This window comes from Cottoperca gobio, chromosome 23 (assembly GCF_900634415.1).
Source record: "Cottoperca gobio chromosome 23, fCotGob3.1, whole genome shotgun sequence".
NCBI lineage: Eukaryota > Metazoa > Chordata > Actinopteri > Perciformes > Bovichtidae > Cottoperca > Cottoperca gobio.
The window spans coordinates 12,747,665-12,770,841 of record NC_041377.1 but is presented as its reverse complement, the minus strand read 5'-3'; the positions used below and the strand labels follow the sequence as shown (position 1 = coordinate 12,770,841).

General features: G+C 40.7%; 1 protein-coding gene across 2 annotated transcripts; it reads right to left on the bottom strand.

The window, feature by feature from the left end:
- Positions 1 to 297: 297 nt before the first annotated feature.
- On the bottom strand, positions 298 to 6,270 carry ifrd1 (interferon-related developmental regulator 1). 2 transcript variants are annotated; one of them, XM_029462399.1, is made up of 13 exons: positions 5,297 to 5,403; positions 5,150 to 5,198; positions 4,261 to 4,365; positions 3,859 to 3,940; positions 3,479 to 3,603; positions 3,064 to 3,221; positions 2,884 to 2,934; positions 2,527 to 2,705; positions 2,310 to 2,418; positions 1,987 to 2,121; positions 1,693 to 1,821; positions 1,143 to 1,238; positions 298 to 998 (listed from the first exon to the last, which is right to left on the bottom strand). In XM_029462399.1, exons 2-13 carry the CDS (start codon positions 5,160 to 5,162, stop codon positions 912 to 914), a joined length of 1,269 nt encoding a protein of 422 aa, XP_029318259.1. In that variant the 5' UTR covers positions 5,163 to 5,198; positions 5,297 to 5,403; the 3' UTR covers positions 298 to 911. The 2 variants fall into 2 exon arrangements, with proteins under 2 accessions (XP_029318259.1, XP_029318258.1); XM_029462398.1 differs by lacking the exons at positions 5,150 to 5,198; positions 5,297 to 5,403 and adding an exon at positions 6,066 to 6,270.
- Positions 6,271 to 23,177: the final 16,907 nt, after the last annotated feature.

Below are 23,177 nucleotides of genomic sequence, written 5' to 3'. Positions count from 1 at the left end.
TGCTCAGTCAGTCTCACTATAATGCTTCTGTCACCTTGGCAGCAAGAGCTTTTATTTTTATGTCAAAGTAGCAATAAATAAGATTTGTACTGCCTCTTTGCTCAGAATGACCTTCATTGATCTGGAAGGGTTCAAAAAAAGAAGCTCACTTGCCAACTTCCTCTTTCAGGGAAGTTTCAAGTAGCTCAGTGATGGGAATACCTTCAATGTTCGTGATCAACTACTCGTGTGTCACTCAGCATCATTGGGTCAGTTAACAGTGTATAGTATAAAAAACAGATGCGCAAAAGTTAGGGATTCATTTCTAACAGCTTTTCAGTGTTTATTTCACCATCCTTGCCTTTTTAGATTACATACCCAAAAAAAAGAGAAAAGAAAGGACAACACAATATTCACCGAGGTCGTACAGAAATATCCCCCTAAGGGTTAACAAGGAAGTGTAACTTAATTTAGATCAGTCACAATATTGCTATGAGCTAACAAGAACTACATGGTGCAACACAAATGCTGGCAAAATTATATAATTTATGTTAAAAACAAAATCAAAAAGGCCACATAATGAATATTAACATGGAGGAGCAAAGAAATATACACTATATGTACAACACCACTGCTTATGTGGATACATACATAAATACATACATACATAAAGTTATTCTCTATGCAAAACCCACCGTTTGATTATCGAACGCTCCCTTCCTACAGATTTGAAAGGCTATAAAAGAGTGTTTTGTCCCATGCGAGAGCAGAGCGTGTGTGATGAAGCCACCTTTCAAGTCTACAGAGCGAGTGTTTGATAATCAAAACATAGACTTCCACATGGAAACAAAGTCGTGGTAATTCATCTAAAAAGCAGGAAAGCCTGATAAATAGGGTATTAAGAGTGAAAAAATAAAAATTTAAATAAAAGATTAAAATTCTCCCACATCCACCCTCTTGTCCCTGAACTTGCTTCTGGCCTTGGTCCGAGCCTTGAAGGCAGCAGAGTTGTGGAGATGCTGGAAATGGAGGGAAAAGTTAATTGATTAATAAGAATCTCCCGGTATATACAGTATGTTTCATGTTGCCATACAACTCTGTGTCAAGAAAAGTGAGATGCTATAGTTTTAAGTGCCTTTTTGACACAAAGCTTGTACACGTACCCTTTCAAAGCGAGAGATTTTCATGGCCTTGATTGTGGCTGAATCAACCAACATCGGTGGTCCCAGTTCAAACACGTCTCTGATGAATTCATTTGCCTTGATTAAGAAGTAAAAACACAAAACCATCACCACTAAATACAAAATCTGAACAACACTAACTAGATAATATTAGACACTGTTTACAGTGTAACGTGCTCTGAAATATGTTCCATTGTCTCATCTTCACTTGTGAAATGTTGCAGTTTTCCACAAGCACTGGCTGCCAGCCAGAGTGCAGACTACTTTTAAACCAGCTACTTTAGTACAGTACGGAACATTTAGCTAAATCAAGCTGCAAGCATCGTCTTCCTGCACCAGGCAGGCCGACAAGATCTTCCTTGTCTTTAGTGCTGCATCATTGCAGGAGATAAGAGCTCCGGTTACACATCATCCTACCCAGCCTCTGCAGTGCTATTAAATCAAAAAGTCTAGTCGCATGCATTTGAATTTCAAGTTTGTCATCGACTCATAGATTTACTCCTCAACATTTACCGACTTATTAAAAACTAACCTGTAGATGGTAGTTCATCCCAGAGCCCACAAACTCCCTGAAGGCATCATAAGTCCTCTTTCTGACCCAGCTGTCAATGGTCATGCGCTCGGTCCCAAAGCGGATGGTCTCAGGCTGGAAGTCACTCTCCTGGAAGAATGTAGATGGAGGTGAGAAAATAACTAGTGGCAGAAACATTCTTAAATTGAAAGCCTAATCCTCCCATTAAGAAAGTCCTCTTAAATGTGTCTCAGCTAAAAACACTAGCCTGTCACTCTATGCCACACAGCATCTTTAAAAGTGAATTAAAAGCACCTCAACAGCCTTGAGTACGTCCCTGAACACCGACCGCTGCTTCCTCTTGTCCGTCTTGGCTCTGTGCTTGTTACAGTCAGTGGCCAACGCGTTCAGTTTGTCACACAGTTCATCCCAGTCATCAAACTCAAACTCCTGAATGGACAAAGAGAAAGATACGCTGCATTCATCACCAATGAAAAAGTCAAAGAAAAGAAAAGAAAAAAGGCCTCAAGACAGACGAAGCAGATACAAACAAAGAGAGTCAAGCTAACTGCAGTTTAGGGCAAAGATTAAGACACATGTACAGTCCCCTTTTGCATCCAACAGCAGTTACAACTTACAGTGTCCATGTCTCTGGCCAACTCAAAGAGCAGGGCAATGGTCTCCCCTGCAGCAATTCTCATATTGACATCTTCACTTTCCAGCAATCTTGGCAGTTTTGGCAGGTGTCTGCGTCACAAAACATATATATCAATGTTAAAAATATTCTTATTTGGGTCTGGGTTGCAGTAAAATGATGTGAAACTTAGTAAAGGGGTTGACAACAGAGGGTCTTACTTGCGCAGGATGTCTTTGAGCTGGTTGGCAGTGCAGATGGTGAGCAGCAGAGCCCAGGACAGCAGGGCGTTGGTGTGGAGCTGGCTCGTCTGGGGACTGATCAAAGGACAGGTGCCATCCATCCTCGCATAGGATCGGGTGAACAGGTTCTCGAAGCACTCCATGGTAGCATGCACGTCCTACAGCAGCAAGCAGAAGACATCATATGAAGACTGGGGTTTGCAGCAATGCAAAAATGAAATGCTGGAAAGTGTTCAACAAATACACCAGTCGTCACAAATAACATGTTTATGACTAATTATTTCCCCCAGAGGTGTCAAACCGCTTAAAAGACACCATAAGTGATCAAGAACTTACCAAAATGTCATCTTCTGCCACTAACGTACAGAGACCCAGACTTGTCGCCACCTATCGGAGAAACATTTGTTCCGTTGACTTTGTGTACAAACACATTGTTGCTGATTCCTGTCAACAATGCATTCTTTCAATCAAAAGATATTATTCATTGCTTTGCCACAGACAACATCAGCTACTCACAGCCTGTCTGGCTTGTATGTTGGCTGATCCATCTGCCAGGATGTTTTTGAAGATGGGTTTCAGGGTCTTGAACACCTCCTCGCTCTCGATGCCCGAGCCCAGCTGGATACACAGCAGGCAGGCTAAAGAAGCTGCTGCTCGCTGCTCGTCGCCTTTGCCTGAGAGTGAGAAGTGTGGGCATCAACTTTTCCCTTAAATTCAACGGACATTTGTCCTGAGTGGATTTGAAGACATAAAGTCGAGTTATTCAACTTTACCAATATCATCCGGAAAATATCAAAACAGATCCTATTAGCATAGAATTACTAAATAAATAATAAAAATGTATTTAAAACACAACATTTAACCACTTTCAGAATCACTGAGATTACAAAAAAACTAAAACGCCAATCTGCTGTATGTGTTGAAATGGTACCTTTCTTGAGACAGCGTTCAATGCTGTCTGTGATTGTCATCCTCCTCTCCGAGATGAACTCATACAGGATCCGTGTGGCCATCGCAGTCTTAAGCCCATCAAGTGCCCCTTGTCTGGTCTTGGCACTGAGAAAACAGGTACATCAACATTAATTCTTGCTATGGTACCAATCATTTTCTCTCTCCTTCTGTATAAACCTCATTCTCGTCAAATGATCAAAAATATCTGTTGTTGTAATGTGTTGAAAATGTGTTCTAATCTTATAAATGAATTCCTACATGGCATTGGCACTAAGGTCTGCTGGTGCATTCCTACTTCAATAAAGTCAGGAATTAAGTCTATTTTTAAACTTAACTGGGAAACTCATCACTTTTTATTACCTCTTATCGACCGTGCTATCTATGAACCCCTTCAGTTTGTACTGGAAATCCTCCAGGGCTGCATCTTCACCGGCCTCGCCACCTGGCAACAGCACAAGATTTAGATATACGTCTGATATGGTTCACATTTTTTATAAGAGCTACTGGACACAAAACATTGGATGAGTTGCAGTTTAACTTTTACACAAACGTTTGCTCAATAACGAACTTTACTACAAACTTCAACCCAAGCGATAACGTGGGTGCATTCCTTTTTGACGATTAGTGTACAATCTGCAAACACTGGCCCATGCAGACGCACGCACTGACGTCATAGCCAGCACACATAATCACAAGTTGAAACAAAGACTGAACCACACGTAATAGACACATTTGAATACCCAGGTGTACAAACAAACCCACCTTCATCTGCGACACTGGCAGTGTCACTGTAGCTGCTGCAATGACTGAGGGTCTCAATTGAGGCATCCTCATCACTGAAAGGCTGCACCTGTCCATGCTGGCCCCCTGGAAGAAAAAGACAGACATAAGCACAGAAAATATAATTTAGCCTCATCTAATCAAATGCATTAGTAGAGTGCAGGAGGGTTGAGTCAATTATGTAACCCCAGCTGCCCACAGGTACTGAAGCAAATACTGCAGTTATCTAATCTGCATTATGTACTTTGCACGCCTTAACCTGCTGTACTTTCATTATCTCATGGAAATGCACCATGTTGTGAGGGTCAAGGGCAGCCCACACTTGTGTTGACTGTGTAAACACAACATCATGTTCAGGTTAAAAAGGGACGTGGGGTTAACACGACTGAACTTTTGTGACATGACAAGCTCTTGACAATCTGCCACGGGGTATACTCCAATCTGCAATACTACTGTTCAGAATAGGCACGTACAGTTTTTGTACAGTCCAAAAGGACAAGAGCAAGCTATTATTCTTTCCATGTCTACACCACATAACACAAGTGATATCAGTGGAACATTCAGGATACATTCAGAATAAAATCCTGCAGAAAACAGGACCTCCAAATCCCACAATACTTGTATGGTTGTCAGTCTTTGCTGAATATTTTAAAGAAGTTCTTCCTGAATCAAGATGAGTGTGAAAATTCACAGCAAAAAAGAAAGGGTGTGAGTCTGTTAATTTTCCAAAACGAAAAACATTTGGTTGTATTATCAGTGAGACACTTCCAATAATAAAATATAAAAAGAATAATGTGCATTATATTGCTTCCTCAGTGGCTGGGCACTGTAACCAGATTCAACAGGAGTCTGTGTCCTGACATAAACTCACCTCTGGAAGACATGCTGGTAAGCTCATCACTGTAAGAACACGTATTAACCTTGTCACAACCAAGAAAAAAGTACTCGTTAAGCCATGATAAACGCTTTATGAATCACTGAGACACTTTTTTCTTATTAAAAAGGCAATTATATCTACCTAACAGAGGCTATTTCTATGTGTTGACGTGGACGCTTCCCCTACGACAGCTGATTTCTGAGAACCGGGTGCCGCCTCTTTTCCACCCCGCTCTCTGGAGTCCAAAATGTCTGCCTTGTGTTGCTAAACAATAACCTAATAATAATCAATATACAAAGGGTTATCTGCCATATATTCCAACGTTAGTCGGAATGAATACCAGTAGACACAAATTCGGCTAAAGTATTATTAAGGTCAATCTTCAGACAAGACGACCTCACTTTACAGAGTTAGAGCTAGCTAACATAATGTCTTAGACATTGTTAGATTATATTTCGTCTACAGAGGCAATAATAATGCTCAACGCTGTCAACTTATCACATAAGCATGTTTATTTAAATGAACTTTACCTACCAACTATCTTGCTAGTTATCTTGCTAGTGGGAAGTTGACATTAGCCAGCTGACATTAGCTTGTAAATGGCGACGATAATTATGGGCTCCTGTGAAGTATACATTAGTATATGGTTACTAAAGATGTGTGTCAATAAATATAAAGCAAAAAGCATATTATCGTATGATGCCACGTTTTGTAAGAGCAATGCTTTGTGTGACCACGGCTAGATAGCTTTGTGTTTTGACGTAGGCCAGTCTCTGACGTTTGTAGTCCTTGCTATAAACACGTCCAACTGCACTAAATGGACTGGCAACACGAAAAGAACTACAACTACCGTCAGCATAGAGAAATCAAATAACTAAGGCCAAAGCGATGCGGGCGCTCGCTTACTTACCCCTGCTTTTCTTCTTCTTGGTCCTCGGCATTTTCGTGCAGAAAAATGTATAATTGATCAAAAATCAGCCAATACTCGACCAGTTTTTATTATATTGTCTCGTAAAATGAAAATATTCCCGTGGCACAGCGGATAAAAAGGAATTGAAGGCGATCTTGGAGACAGACTGTTGGCCGAGACGATACATTTTCCCTCATAAACCAGGGCTGCGTTAAAAGAAGGCGGCTCCAAGTATTTATACCGGCTGATATGTCACGAGGAGGTTTCCCGGCACAACCGACCAATCCGGGAATAGGAGCCAGCGTCTCGTGTGTCCGTTCGTGATGTTAGCAACAGAAAGATGGGCACAATGCGTATTTGGTTATTTTGGTAAAGTTTGTATCTGGTTATGGTCATCATCACAATGTTAGTCGTAGTATAAAGGTCAAATTTACAACAGCAAATTACACGAATTGTACTTGTAAATCGTAGCTTTAAGAGTATTATAACATAATAATGCTGTAATTACAACAGAAAGTTTTTGTAGGATATGTTATACTCCACTACTATGTGAGAGCTATGTCTGTGCAGAAATATGATGCAATGTTGTTAGGCTATAGATTAATAAAGAAGAAAGCAGTATAGTAGTAAGGATAAGCTTCAAATGTATCAGCTACATTAAAATGCTGCTTACACATTACATTAAAATTAGGATAATTTAGTAGATTCCTAAAGAGACCATTCTGCATCATGAGTACTTCTACTTTTAATACTTAACTACATTATGATACTTAAAAAATATTTTTGCTCATAACACTTATACAACTGTATTTATACTTACTTAAAATGAAGTAGCCAACCTTTACATGTAGCATAGTATACTATTTACATTACGGTACTTCTACTTTCAAAAGGCAAAAAAAAGTGTAGTGGAAGTCATTACAGGGCTCTCTGATGCAATAGCCTACTGTGATAATGTTCCCTTGTGATGGTAATTATGTACCTCTGTAAATGCATTTCACACTGACATATGGCTCTGTGATGTAGTTGATGATGTCATTTTCTGCATCTGTGATACAATGGATGCTGTGATTAGAGGACTGTGAAGCAACAGATAGTCCTCTGCACTGCTGCAGTTATGTTGTTATTGTGTAATGCATCAGAAACAGTAATTATAACCTACTGTGATTACAGTCCTCACACGTTATGTTGATTCATTTGCCATGCAGAATATGTACACTATGGTGTGTTGTAGCCATTCTAAGGTAGACACAATAACAGAAACACATGACGAATCTACAGCTACTCAGTACATCTTCATTTGCTGAATTTGTAAGACCTTCATAGGAGCACTTGTTTAGCAAATAACGACATTTAAATGTGGTTTAGTCTTTCCTAGGGTCAGCTTGTGGACACTATGTTTGTTTTTAGCAACAACTAAATCCATACTAAGGCAGTTATACAAATTATATCATTTAGCAGTATCAAGGAGATGGACACAGTGTCCAATAATGTAATGCAATCCAATGTGAAAAACTTCATTGCTCATGCTCTGTGATCATTGCCCCGAATGAGATGTATTTGGGGTCTTTTCCTTCTGGAGGAGAGCAATTGATAGGATATGTCCATAACTGCTACAAAGTGACAGTTCACTTGCAGTTTTCTTCATTAGGCGGGCTGTGAATGAAGGTAAATGACATCATTAACACTTGTTTATGAGTGCAAGGGTTTAAAACTTAGTGTTTCATATATCTTTCTGTCAGAAGAAGGAGATATAAAAGAGGTTTAACCTAGAACTGCTTCACTCTTGTTGCTTTATTTGCAGAGCTACAAGGAATATATATTTCTTTGATTACATTGCAAGAGAGAATTAATTCCAGCTAGTAGATCACAGTTTGACACCTGCTGCAGTTTGTGGTAATTGCAGTAAATATCAGATCTCAGGAATGAATGCAGCTCAAGAACTGAGTTGTAGAGTTTAAAGATAATGTTAATGCTCAATTAGATTCCTATAGTCTAAAGTTGAAATTGTTATTATGCTAAATCAGAATCATACCTGGGCTCCAGAGTAATTTCTCCTCGCAGAGTCACGTGTGTCTTGTTCTGTGGGAAGCTTACACTTCAGTTTTGAAGAGAGACGCCTGCTCAGATTAGAGTTAGGGCTGCAACAATTATTTTCTAGATTAATAGTTTGGTCTATAAAATGTCATACATCATTTTTTTTTAAGACCAACACAGTTTCTAAAAGTCACAGGTGCTTTGTCAGTCCAAAAGCTAAAGATATTCAATATTCATAGTTCAATATTATATAAAACAGAGAAAAGAAGAAAACATATTTCTTCATAATTAAGTCTGAAAACAGCATTTTCTGCCATTTTTGCCTGAAACATTTCTTAAACGATTAATCGATTATCAAAGTAGTTGCCAATTATTTTTCTGTCGGTCAACAGATTGATTAGTAGACTTATCATTGCACCTATTGGAGTACAATCATATTTGTATGATACACTAACTGGAGAAGATATGGGCTACATGGTTGTTAATTTTAAATAAATCCATTTAGTGCCTTCGATTATAATCACAGGTGAATTTTAATTTAGTAATCTGGCCAGATGGGCAATCATTTCCTCAGCTATGTAGAACCACAGTTAGCTCTAAACTATCTGACTGCATAATATCCTTATGAACGTTTAACAAGTCTTGGCGGCTGTGGCTCAGCAGTTTGAGTGGTCGTCTAGGGGTTTGGTGGTTCGATCCCCGGCCCCTGCCGTCAGCATGTCGAAGTGTCCTCAAGCAAGATACTGAACCCCAAATTGCTCCCGATGGCCAACAGTGTGTGTGTGAGTGTGTGAGAATGGTTATCCCTACTGACGAGCTGATGTGCACCTTGTATGGTAGCCTCTGACTATCTATGAATGTGTGTGTGAATGCGCTTTGAGTGATCGCAAAGATTAGAGAAGTGCTATATAAATGCAGTACATTTACATTTGGCCTAACAAAGAGCTGAGATTGAATCATTCCAGTTAATTATCTTTCTCTGTCACTCTGAATTTGGCTTGACAAGACAGAAATGGTTCATTCTTTGTTACACCAGTGGAAAATGTCACAGATGCAGCCTCCATGCTGCCATTCCCACGGCCAAAGTGTCAACTGTTGTCTTGCCAGCTCAGACCTGACAAACATCAGACGTGCAGAATTCAAAGCTGTCTTTCCTTTTTTTCATGTATCTTGTATCCGACTATTTGGAGGTTTCCAGAGCTGCTTCCCGAACACATGATTGATTGACTGATTATTTTTACATAATTGTTATCGCGTAGTTGTCAGTTTAGATCGTATTTTCTTTTGGAGAAGCAAGTGTCTTGATCCACAACCACTCCCGAGACGTGGGTGGACTCAAAAACACATTCAGCATTTTTTCTCAATCTTTACTTTTACCAAATAGTCCTGCCAAAAGAAAATTTTCCCGCACACCCTGCCAACACAGTAACATCAGAAAAACACAAAATGTTCTAAAAGAACTACATATTACCAACAATAGTTGACATAGAAAGAATAAATGCTATCTGCTTAATCACGTCAGTAAGAAGGAGCAGTTGGAATTAGTTACCCACAAAATCCTATATTATGTGGTAAAATACAAAAAGAAAGATTTGGCACTCTTTAAAACAGAGAAGTTTTTCAAACGTAAGAACCAGTGCTCAGTAATTGCAAAGGTGTAGGAGTTTGCAAAACAAATACATTTGCAGTCAATTTAGGTACACCAGACAACACATACACACTTTTTTATCCTTAAAACATTGGCATTGAATACATAAACAATATAGCAATACTATGACCAGGTCCATGAGATCTGTCTTTGTGCTTCACTGTGTGCTGCCTTAAATATTTGAGGGTGAAAAAACCCTTTTCACCCTCCAGATAGCCCAGCGCTAAGACCAAACTCATTTCCACAAGAGGCTGTATGTAGCCCTCAGGACAGCACTGCTGCTCTGTTTGCAGCTTGAATAATTCATTATGTGTGAAGTACATAGTTTGAGGTCAAATGGGGAGCAATCCGCACAATATGGTAGATTTTGTGCTAAATTATTTTTAAAGATACATCCCTTGGTCTAATAGTGCAACCAAATCTTCAGATTTACTCATTGCTGAGTGTTTACTGTTGAGTTTGGGGGGGAAAGCAGAATCAGAGAGCTGTGAGTTAGTGAGTGCACGATGGAGAAGTGTTTCAATTCATTGCATTTGACCAAACAAAGTGTTTTAAATGATGAAATCATTTTCCTGCTAATATAACATTGCTACAGAAAGGCTTACAGTGAAAGTTGCCTGTGATATTAAACCTTATTGCTTGATGAGGACTCGACATGCAGACCATACAACCGTCTTTGGCACTAGGGGGAGCCATTCTGTTTGAAATTAACCCGACACACTGCTCTCACTGCGATACAGCAAGTGAAATACCAAGACATGTTTTTTGATGCATAATTTATTGAATCAGTGAACTTGTGCTCACTGCTGAGCGGTGCCTTGCTATGAACCTTTAATGGGCTGGAGCGTGCAGTGTTAATATCAAATAACCAAAGCAGTTAGGACTTCTGTTAGAAAGAAAGTTCCATTTGTATGGTGAGCAATGAAAAAGACAGATGTTATTTTGAAGGTAGTGGGATCTGGTTCAGGCAAGCAAAAGCAATGTGTAGTGTGGAAAGAGAGAAAAATCACCTGCCAGTAAACCAGTGGAGGAGTAAGGAAAAAACAGAGCAGCCCAGTGTAACCTCTCTCAGCATGCCAGGCACGTTGCATCAATGGGCACAAGCCCTGACCAACCTAATGCCACAGGAATACAGATCATTACCAAAATAACCGATAGTAGGGAGAGAGAGAGAGGGAGGGTGAGAGATAGAGAGAGCTGACAGCAGATAATGGGAAATATCTGAATATTAATTTCATGTGCAATACTACTGTTTTTAAATAATTCATAAATGACATGGCCTGGAGCAATGTGGTGAGGCTGCACGGGTTGAGGAGGGAGTGTGGTTAGGAAATGATTTGGTGTTAAGTTAAAGGAAACGTCAAAAGCTTAGCAGAGGTGATTTTTCAAAAACCTCAAACCGTTCTCTTTGAACATTTTGCAGCGTGCCTTCTCTTCCTTTACTTATTGTACACATTTGTTCTGCAAAAGACTGTTAGGTGTGCAGTTATTAATGCACATATCCAACATTTATTCTGCGCATGCTAGGAAAATACCATTATTCACTTTAATACTGACAGTTGACGATCAGCACAAAGAACCAGCAGGCCTGGCTCTGTTTGAAGTGAACTAAATCTGCCTACCAACAACTCTCGTAAAGCCTGGCAACCTCACAACAAAAAGAAGAAGTTGCTGCTCCAGGCTAAGAAATAATCCCTTGTAAACCACAACGTGTCACTTTTTATGCAGATTAAATACATTAGATATAAAGTGTTATTTATTAAGCTTCAGAGGTGCTGGTTTGCAGAAGTTGTCACCTTTGGACAGCTAGGCTAGCTGTTTGCTGTCTTTATGCTAAACTGAGATTTTGCAAAATGTCAAACTATTCCTTTAATTTACATATGATGTTTCTAAATGATCCTATCATGCAAATCAAAGAAATATATATTCCTGATTCAATTGCCTTGTTTATTTTCTTGCATTCAGTTTTACTACAGGGATCATGGCATTTTAATCTTGCCATAACTGTGAACCGTGAATCCGACTCTATGCAAACTTGATTTAATGACCTGTATAAAAAATATCACACTGTATTTGGCATCGACTCCGCTTAGACACCACCTGCCATAATTCATATTCATATTATTTATTAAAAAGCCAGCTCTGTTCAGGAAATAAAACTAACTGCTGGTTGATAGAGGCAGGGCGCTCCAAATAAGAGCTCCTAATTACGGCGTATTAGTCACTGGCTGAATCCCATATTCTTTACCCTCATTTTGTTTTTTGGAGAGGGGTTTAGCACTTTATCAGGCAGCTTAATGTGACAGCTAGGCTATGCTTCTGTCATAGTAATTACCTCTCCATCCCTGCACACATTTGTCTTACTAGCATCATATTTTCCACCTTCAATCTCAACCCATTAACCTCCAGAGAGAGAGAGAGAGACGTCTTTTGTTCTGAAGATTTAGCGTGCCGCGCCTTTAGGATCTCTAACATGGATTTTAATTGATCAAAGATGATAAAACTAAAAGTTTAAATCAAGAGAGAGAGTTGAGGGAAGGTCAGTCAAAAACACCTGTATGCCCCAACTCTGCGCTGCCTTTTCATCTCAACTTCAAACCTGATCGCACTGAAGCAGAAAGTCCCTGCGTCACAGCCTCTCTTTAAATAGTTATTTTCTAATTAGTTTGCTAGTCAGTCATCCTATAAAACATGAGCAATGTTTAAAACCCAGTCGGGCTACTGCTATAATATTAAAGTTGCTTCTTTTTACCCTAAATATTATTTTAGGCTTAACCTTGTATCTTGCTCAAAATGTATGATCATCAATTTGCTGCGGAATCCGAATAAGAATCTGCAATGAAAGTTTTTTTGCACTCCAGGTACAGGCTTATCTGAGTCCTGGGAAAAATCCATTAATTCCCACAAGCGCACACGCACACGCACACGCGCACACATACACATGAAACTGATAAGGTAATGTCATTGTCATCTGGCCATCTGATTAAGTAGATTAAAAACACATTTAGAGTCTAGGTGTGACTGTGGTGGCTTTGCGTGGGGGGGGTAAATGGCACTCTTTGCTCTGTCCTCATTACCTGCTGCCTCTTCTGGAGGCACCATTGTCCACCTCCAGTGCTGCCACTAAATACTGTAGTATGTTGTAAACACTAGAAAAACCAAACAAATCCCCCCTGAGGCAGCAAGTAACTCCGTCACAGGCATCCAGACATATTTCCACCTGTTGTAAAGCATGTTCCAGAGAACTTTTCAGTGTTTGTTATCGCTCATTTGTCCTTGAAACAAACAGAACAACCCCTCGGATGTGAAGTCCACAGACAGATAGACCAATGAGCCCTGGGCATTGAATCAATAGAGGGCTGAGCTACCAGACAATCTGTTCAATTCCATTTCCTCATAAAAGCCCCTTTCCTATTATAGGAATATCCTCTGTTTCCTCCCTTCCTCCACTGTGGGAGCGATTGTAGAAACGTTTTTTGAAGGAAAGCACTTGAAATAAATTCGGACATCCGATCTAAAGGTTCATGCAGGAGCTGAAGGAATTGTCTGAAGTTAAAAGACTTGTTTAGTGATGAACCCAAAACTATTAGATTCAAATGACGAACTCGTCCCCCAGTTTCCCTAAGATTGAAACCTGAGCCATTGTGAGTTATTAATACACTGACAAAAATGTCAGTTTTGTCCGATTGTCAGCTTCACAGTTCAGTACATAGAAGTAGGTAAAAGCTAATAAACAATGCTGTAAACAAAACCCTGTGAAAGAAAATACTGGATGTCATCATGGATGCTGTTGAATGGTGTGTGTGTGTGTGTGTGTGTGTGTGTGTGTGTGTGTGTGTGTGTGTGTGTGTGTGTGTGTGTGTGTGTGTGTGTATGGGCAGGCAGCAGCCAGACAATGGAATCCCATGTAAGAGGCCCAAAGGCTATTAAAACAGGCAGACGATCTTTTGGGAAATCTCCAGCGCTTTGGTTTGCCTCGGCGGATGACTACACCTCATTGTTATATGTGAGCCTTCTTACCCCCCCCCCCCCGTATCTCTCTGCATCATTTCTTTTCCTTCTCATGTGCGTACACACAAACATCTCCCCTAACCCGACTCTCCCCTTCTCTTTTGTTTGTCTGTGCATGTGCCTGTGGGGAGCACAAAAACTGGGATATCAAGGTGCCTATCGACCCATGTCGTCCATCAAATATCTCTATTTTTGCATGGAATAAGAAAAATCCAGATGTAGATTGAAGACATGTGAGAATACAGGAAGTGTGTGTCCCCTGTTGAAGTGCCTCAGATGTCCACTCAGTGCTTCTGTAAAATGCCTTTTCTTACAAGGTGCACCGTGAATGCAACATAAATATTTCACAGTCCGCTTCAAGCTAGTATTTAACGTGGCATAAGCTCGGCCTGTGTGAATCTCTCAGACTCGAGACATTGTTTGTTGTGTGAGTTTGCATCCATTCAGGGCTGTGAGGGCTGCCTCAGTTCAACCGCCACACACAGCGTCAATGCACCTGCGCTCGCCATACAGAGGACGTCTAGTGTGAATCTATTTTCAAGCCCATAGTAATCCATTTTAAAGGAGGCACAGTGAATGGAGTGTTCAATCACGGAGCCCTACAAGTAACCCCATTCTCAGAGTACAGCAAAGTCATCCGGGTGTAATCACAGCACAGCAGACAGTATTGACATATTTCAAATCACACACAGCACACTGGCTCAATCATGGCAGTTAGAGTGGAAATAGGCAAGCACCACACAGAATTGTATTATTGTATTATGTAAATTATATGTTTTGGATGGTGTTTGAAAGACGTAAAGGTTCTCATGTAAGAGACCATGGAATTGTATTTTGGGAAATGTCAACCCCTTCTCATTCCTAACTCGTCACATACGGACGTTTGGTCAGATTAAAGGTTACTACGGACTGAAAGTCACTATATCAACTGTGCGAGAGTTTGAAGACAGCCCCCCCCCCCTCTGTACACTGCCTGGCAAGCAACACGTGACGAAAATGGCTCTAAAATGAGTTGTGCGGATCAAAAATCGGGTCAGAAACCGGCTCAAACAGCACACTGCCCATTCACAATTTATATTCATTACGAAAGAATATCTATATTTGTCAAAGTCACATCTATGTGCCTAAAAGTGTCCAGACACTGGAGGTGACTCAAAGCTTCCAGCCAATTCTACACATTCAACAAGATGCTGTTGCACATCTGAATCTCTGTCCAGTGTCACCCAACCACAATCACACGCACTGTGATTGTGGTTGATTTTAGTCTTCTAGCGTTGTGAAGGAGTCGATGTAATACGACTCCAAAGAAGACGCAAACTGAGACGCAACATCAATATGGGGCCGTCTCTGTCCAGGAAGTTAGTTGGGGAAACTCCACGCTGTCATCTGGTGTCCAGGGAAGTTTCTGTTCTCCTTTCAGACTTCTCCTTTCTGCAGCATCATTATCTTAAATAAACACAGTAACTTCATCTACATCTGAGGCAACAACTTCCAGAATAGAACAGGTGATTTAAAGGTGTGGGTTGTACGTGTGTATATGCATGTGTGTGAGCGTGTGTGTGTGAGCGCGTGTGTGTGTGTGAGTGCCGCAAAAGGTTGCAGGGACGCAGCCAGGCAGACGTTCATGGAGTTGCCTGGCAACCCTGTAGCCACAAAGAGGGGGAAGTGTGGTGCTTGTTATGACGCCTTATGTAACTGCAGAGGATGAGTTTCATGACAAATAATGATATTAACCCACAAGTTTGTTAAAGAGGGCTGGATTAACTCTCCAAACCTGCCACAGCAGCAGCATCGCACCTCGAAAGTCTTATAGATGTTGCTTTATATAAACTCCACAAAGGGTTTTCCATTATAACCCATCTCTCATCTTTGGTGATGTTTTCTTTTCTGTAGGTCAGCACCAACTGTGCGCTGCAGGGTGGCCTGCAGTGAAGCCATAAGAACCTGCGGTGAGGCTTGGTGAGGCTCGGTGGGGGGATTCTTCTCGCCCCCGCCTGCCCGCCAGGGGAACCTGGAGCTTGGGATAAACATAGCCCATGGGTGCCCTAAGCTTGATTTGCCAGCAGTGTGGAAGATTATAACTGAAAGGGGGTAGAGAAGGAAGAGAAGAGGGGGGACATAAGGACACAGAGAGCAGGAAATCTACAACAGAGAAATAAGGAGAGATGGTGGGCAGCAGCTGGAGATGATTACGACTCCCAAGTTGAATGTCTCACCATGCTCCAATTCCCTCGTTCGCTTGATCACTCAATCATTCACACACACTGCAGAAGGTGTTGCACTAAGATCCACATAGGTCTGTCCTAAATAAAATAAGATATTGATGTAGCAGCGAGTGAGTGAGGGAGTGAGCAATGCAAACAAAAATATTACCCAAAACATAAAAGAAGGAAATAAATGCTAGCTTGCACACACATTCAGCACTGAAGTAGAAATAGAACACTTTGTGCTGAGTGCAATGATGCCTCTTATAAGAGTCTATGAGAAACGCTTTCCTCAGTTTGTCCAGGGTACGTAAATCTGTTTAGAAGTTATGCACATTTTTGGTATAGGCCGCTCTCACTGCCGCCCTGTTGGCATGAACACAAACACACACCTTCACACCCACACACTTGACCTCCATGCCAAATTTCAACCTCGAAAAACTATGGCTGCCAAAGGGATGGGAAATTATAGTGGCACGACCGACCGACAGTGACCTATAGAGCTGCTGATCATAGCTGAAAGAATGAACAATGAACAAGGAGTTTATTGGGTGTATTTGTGTGTATAAGTGCTTAACTTTGATTTATAAATTTCAGGGACGTTCTCTTGCCAAAAGACAATTATGTTAATTTGGGAAAACTTAAAGTTGCACTATCAAGTTTTTAAGTTTTAATATTTGTTCAAATTACTATTCAATGTCAAAGATCTCATTCATAGTAACAAACTCACAGAGAATTATCACTTGACCCTCAACTCTACAGAGCGTTGTAGCTTCTTTAAGCTCAATGTTTTGGTTTTATAGCCCGCAACTTTACTATGTTATTTAAGTCTCATCTGCTCCTATTAACCTTGTTTCCAGCTGTTTTAATAAATCAGGTACAATACCTGCTTTTAAACATTTAGCAGCTAAAGAGCCAGTGAAGAACCAAACAGTAAAAGGAGAGCGAATATTGGACGTAAATTTGTCGGCAGGTCTGGTGTCGGGTACGTTGGTCAAGACGTCCTCACAAATAATTACTGAAATAAACAAGCCAAAACTAAATCAAAATAGAACTGAGTAGAATTGTTCGTTAACATTTCTACAGCCACAGCATAGCATGAAGCACCTTTAATTTTAGATTTGCTTCATTCAGCCGTAACAGTTTAAACACAGAAACTGATGGATATAGTAATGTACTGTAAACTGAAAACAGCAGGACCTTAAAAGTGTACATGACATACAACCGAAACGTATTAAACATGTCACTCTGCACGAGTTCATTCGGTATTCAGTCAGTATGTGCGTCCCGGCATCGTGATGGCATACTAATTTCCTACACTGACGCAGCCCTTGCCGTGCTTTCTGTCTGAGCTCTAACATTATCACCAGGGGCCACAAAAACAAAGATAAGGAAATCAGAGCTCCCTGACATCCTGGCAACTCACCCCCAGAGCTCAGAGGATTAGGTGAACAGATAAATAAAGATTATGAGAGAAGGGGAGGAGAAATGAAAGAAGCTGGGATCGAATAATTATTGTAAGGTGAAGGAGCAATGATGTGAATACACGGATAAATGATAGTCAACAAATGCAGAAGCAGTCGTGGCGGGAAGCATGGGGAGGTCAAGTGAGCCAGGCAGGGGAGAGAGATGGATAATGATGGAGAAAAATAAATATAGCAACGGCTGTAGGCAGTATTTAAATGAGTGTGTGCGGCGGTCCAGTGCACAGATTGACTGTGAATTATTACTATTGTGTGCTCACTGGAGCTGCTTGCCTGCTAGCCCAATGAGCACTCAGTAATTCAGAGAGATAGAAACAAAGAAAGGAGGACAAGGAATGAGAAAACCTTGAAGGATCAGAGTCTAGCATTTCAAATGATCAACTGTTTTCTTAAAGGTGACAAATTACTTTGTAACTTGCCCTATGGTGGACAGTCTCTCCATTCAGGTTTGCATATTAGTACGGCGTCATATAGTGTCGTGTTGGGCTTCATAGGCTGCAAGCCAACACTCTCAAACACAAACACACACAGAATTCTTGAGTGAGGCAATTCAAAGAGACCCCCTTCAGATAGTTGGAGGTGCAGCCGGAGCTGCAAATTAGGAAACGGCAGTTGTGTGCCGAAAATGTATAATTATAATCATTTTACAAATTGCAAAAAATGGTCTAATGAAAATATCTAAACATATGATTATCCCACGTTCCTGTAGTTTTAGCAGTGCTCGCTTTTTTCCTCCCCTCTGCTCTCTCTTTTTGCCCAAAGAGGGAGAGTGTGTGTGTGTGTGTGTGTGTGTGTGTGTGTGTGTGTGTGTGTGTGTGTGTGTGTGTGTGTGTGTGTGTGTGTGTGGTGAAGCTGTGGGCAGAAGCACTAGGCCCCTGAGTCCCAAAACCATCATCAATACTGCTGCCCTCAGCTAGAAACACACACACACCCACACACACACACACACACACACACACACACACACACACACACACACACACACACACACACACACACACACACTCCTTGGGAACTCATACAGCACAAATATTTGTGTGTCTGTGTTTCTTTGGTGTTATTTGCTTGTTAATATCTGAAAAAGTGTGACTTTATGGATTATGTTAATATCTTTTTCATATTCTGGCACGTTCACAGGCTCTCCTGTACTGTAACCACTACCGTATTATGTTGATGTATTAGCAATTATGAAAGAACCCCGATATACATTAGTTTTCCAATTGCATGAAACAACATACCTTTTGGGGATGCATAGCTTCAAAGCCTTTATATCAGCGGGGATCAATTCCATTACAGTATAGATTGCAATGACTCTATAGGAGCAGATCTTTTTTTACTGTCATGTCATAAAAGTGCAGTTCTGTATTTTCTGTATCACAAATAACATGCTATAACTAGACATAGAAACAGCATTCAATAGTATTTATTGTTTGTTATGCAGCTCAATTTAAACTCAGGATCACATCAGAGGGGGGCAATAATCCTCCAAAGAGCCAACAGCTCATGTTCCTGTTTTGTTTGGTGTGCAGGCTCTTCGTTGTAGGCTGAATAATAGAAGGTTTGTGTTGGGGTGTAAACAGCTGGCTGAGGAAGCTTTTGTCTTTTCCCACCTGGATACGTTGTAAGCTGTCTGGCTGCTATCAGCTAAAGGAAACTCCATAAAACAGTCAGCATGGCTTCCCTGCAACAACAAAAAAAGCTTAGATAAGTATTTTTTACTTGTCAGCATCTGTGTCTTCATGCATAATCTGTGCCTTTATCCACGTATGCTTGAATCTATACCGTTGCCACTCTGTCTCACTCTCACCCCCCCAAGTCTGTTTTCCCTCCTCTACTTATTGATTCTGATGTGGCACTAACACAATGTTCGAAGGAGTGTCACTTCCCGCTGAGGCAGCTGTGTGTTTGTCACTGAGCATGTGTTTTATCCTGTATGTGTGTGTGGACCCCCCCCCCCCCCCCCCTCTGTTTCTGCTTAGGCAACAGAACTTGTTGCTTGACGATACTATTCTGTACCAATCTCTTTGAGATGCCTTCTTTACTGTTTCAGAAGCATGGCTGAAAAAATCTGCCTTGTAAAGCTATAAATATCATTTAACATAATCCGTCATACTGTAGGCTATATATCTGTACGCTATATTTCATAACAAATGGCAACATGTTGGGTTTGGTATTGGGATTTGACAAGAATTATTAATATCCAACTGTTTTCACTGTTAAAATACATCTTTGGCAGAAAAATGATAACCATGGATCTACTCCACCCCGAACCTGCTTCATGTATAATAAAGCCTCTCTGGAGAATTGCTGCAGAATTCATAATTTTCCAGCTTTCTCCTCCTACAAGGTGCTCTTACCACAAATCCGCACTGGTAATGCATGCAGCCAGCACAGAGATCAAAGATACGTATATCATATTTTGGTGTGTGCATTCGTACATGTATGAGCCGCTAACAGGCATGCATGTGTATCTTCAAAAGCACCGTGACTATAGGCCCCGAGGCAAGAGGGCAAGGAATACGGGTTTTGATGTCAGATGCCTCTACAGTATGTGCCGCCTTCATGCAGTCATATTATGCTGCTAGCATTTTAAAAGGCCGGCTAATAGGGACCAAATACATGCTATCAGGGCTAAAAAATAGATGTAATGCATGGCTTTATCAGAGATTTAAATGAGAAGATCAATACCACTCACATGTTTGTATGGTACATATGAAGCTACTGCCAGCAACTGGTTAGCTTAGCTGAACATAAAGACTGGAGAGAGAGGAGGAAACAGCTAGCTGGGCTCTGTAAAAAAAAAAAAAGATCTGCATCTCTCAAGCTCATTTATAAACAAATGATAACACCTTTGTACAAACATGTCAAAAGTATCATGTGCAGGACTATTTCTTAAGAGTTTTGTTGTCACATTCATCAGGAAAGACTACAGGCCAAGAGCTAAACTGTAACTTGAAATGATGCTACTCCGTGCTGCATGTTATGCACATACACATGGGTGTTGTTTTGGACACATACAAAATGTTACAATTTTCATGAACTGAAAACACACTGTAAAAAGTTTAAAGTAGCGACCTGTCAATCACATGGTAGCCACGCACTAAAGCGTACCTCACTTTAAAGTCTATTTGAGGTAATAAATGAAGTGAGAAGTAGGGTCATTTTCTTATAGACTCCTATAGAATCTGAATTATTTTTCCAATGAGTTTAAGACACTTCAGCATCAGTTTCATATTTCAGACCTGGAGATATAATGTATTAATTAGTCTTTGAAGTGTTGGTAGGCAGATGTCATTACTTTTGGACAGAGTATAAAGTATTTATACAAATGCATGTGTAACTAGAAGAAACTGATAATCAAACTGTTGCTGTATTTAATTCTTCACTGCTTTATCACTGTTGGTAGTTTAATATTAAGGACATACTAAGGTGCATTGTACCATTTCCTGGCACTGCACTCCCTTTATTGATCTGGTCCTTGTTTCATAGTTCTAGATGTCATGTTTGGTTGATAATAGACTGCACTGAGCATTCAGTGAAAAATTGCTGCAATCATCTGCTTTTCAGAAATAGAGCAGACTGATGTAAGAAAACTGAGCCAAAGGGCTTTTAAAGGTTATGTCATCACTTGTGACAGTTGGAGGAGAAAAGAATATCCTCCGGGACTGGGCTCTGTCTGTCAGGCCAGAGATGAAGGCGGGAGATAGAGAGGAAAAGAAAGCAAAATGTGTGCGAGGGAAATAAGAAAGTCCAATAAAGGTGATGACTGCAAGAATAAAATAATTGTTGCTTTATATCTCGTGGATTAAAGGTTGGACTGTCATCCGTAGATTGCATGATTGAAGCGCTGTCATTTTTGTTTTATTGAGTAGAAAGGGTTTCAATTTTCCTCCAGTGTGCAAAAAGTTTTTTTTTCTATAAGAATAAGAATAAGAATATATTGAAAGCCCTGTTCAACAACATTGTGGTCCGGTATGTTGGACACAATCTATATCAAAGGGATGTATGATGTGGAGAATCCATGGATGGTAGGTCTGTGTGGATTAAAAATACACTACCTGAGGTGATAAATCATAATCAGTTTCTTTCCCACTGCATATCTCTCCAGGTGCAATAAATTGTGATCTCCTCTGCTATATTCTTCCCTTGTAGCTGCAGCTGCATCTCAGATATGAACCATAAAAGACAGCGGTGCATGCTCTGGTTGCAGAAGACACCGAACAGTCAAGGTTTAAGGACAGCAAATCAAACCATGAGGGCCTGACACAGAAGCGCAGACAGGCTTGATATCCTGCTGCCCTGACATTTGAAGAGAAGGCTTTTTAATGTGGGAGGCAGAATGGAGCTTTTTTTTCCCGTTTCTGCAAATCTCTCTCTCTCTCTCTTTCCGCCTCTCACTGCATGTGTGTGTTTGTTTCTGTCGGTTTCATAATTTTACTCCATTCTCTTCTTGTTTTGCCTACCCTCTGTGCTTGGTTTATATCTTTTATGTTCCTGCATGCTTGAAATAGGTGTGTGTGAGTGTTGGTTGAGGATATCTCTGTGTTGCACTCCTGTCTGCAGTGAGTGGAGCGGCAGTTCTGCGACCCTCTCACCTCCCTGTCAGAGGGTTATCAAAGTAAAGCCTGGTGTGTCTCCCACTGAGCTAGGAGGCACAGATCTTCCCTCCACCGGCTTTCATCTGTGCCTTAAAGCAACTGAAAGCACACACACACACACACATATATTTATTTTGTCACTCTGTCACATCCATTTTCTACTCCCTTTCTCCTACTTGTAACCCCGACGTGTAACCATCAATTTGAATCCTCTTTGGGTTATTTCGAGAACATTTGAAGTGTTGCGCATATGCAGAAAAAATCTTCCAGCGTTAATGAATGTTGATTTTTTTTCAGTGACAATTATTTGGTATTGACAAGCGTTGATTGGAGTGTTGCTTGTTCTCTGATACAGCTCTGGGTTCAGCGTTTTGAAGTTATCCAAAAGGTTTCGGCTTGACTCTGATCCTACAGGCTGATGCTACATCCTTAGTTAAATTAGCATTGATTAATTCACCGGGTTAAGATGTTCACGGAGTAAAATACAGTGTGCTATTGTCAGGGTAGTAAAACACATGCTTTATAGTGTTTGAAATTCACAAATCTTACATTATGCTGGCTTGTTGTTTATGACCATGCAGCACAAAGACTTGTAAGTGATGTATGTGTACAACATGTGAGACAGTGTGCCTGATGGAGCACTAAATCTCAGCTGTTTCATATCCTGCTGTGATTTGTAATTCTGTTGACTTATCTGTCCAGATCAGTCTTTCCTGCTTCTGGTTTTGCTGACAGGCCAAAGCCCCATCTATAAGACTTCTCCACGTTCAAACACACACACACACACACACACACACACACACACACACACACACACACACACACACACACACACACACACACACACGTAGGAGTAGCTTGGAGAATAGCCCCTTATGTGTTTGTTTTTCTAAATAGTTGCAAAGAAAGCAAAGAAAAACAAATTCTAGCCACTGCTGACTTTGAAAGATGAAGTCGATTTTCTCCCTTCAGTAGATTACTGAGAGGCCCAGGAGGCTGTCAGACCTTCCCACTGGCATATGAGCTCATCATAATAGCAGTGGCTAAGATAATTATATAATGTCGGAAATCCAAGATCTCGATCACCACAAAAATTGAATTAACTGATGCGTTGACCTTGGGTTATGTCT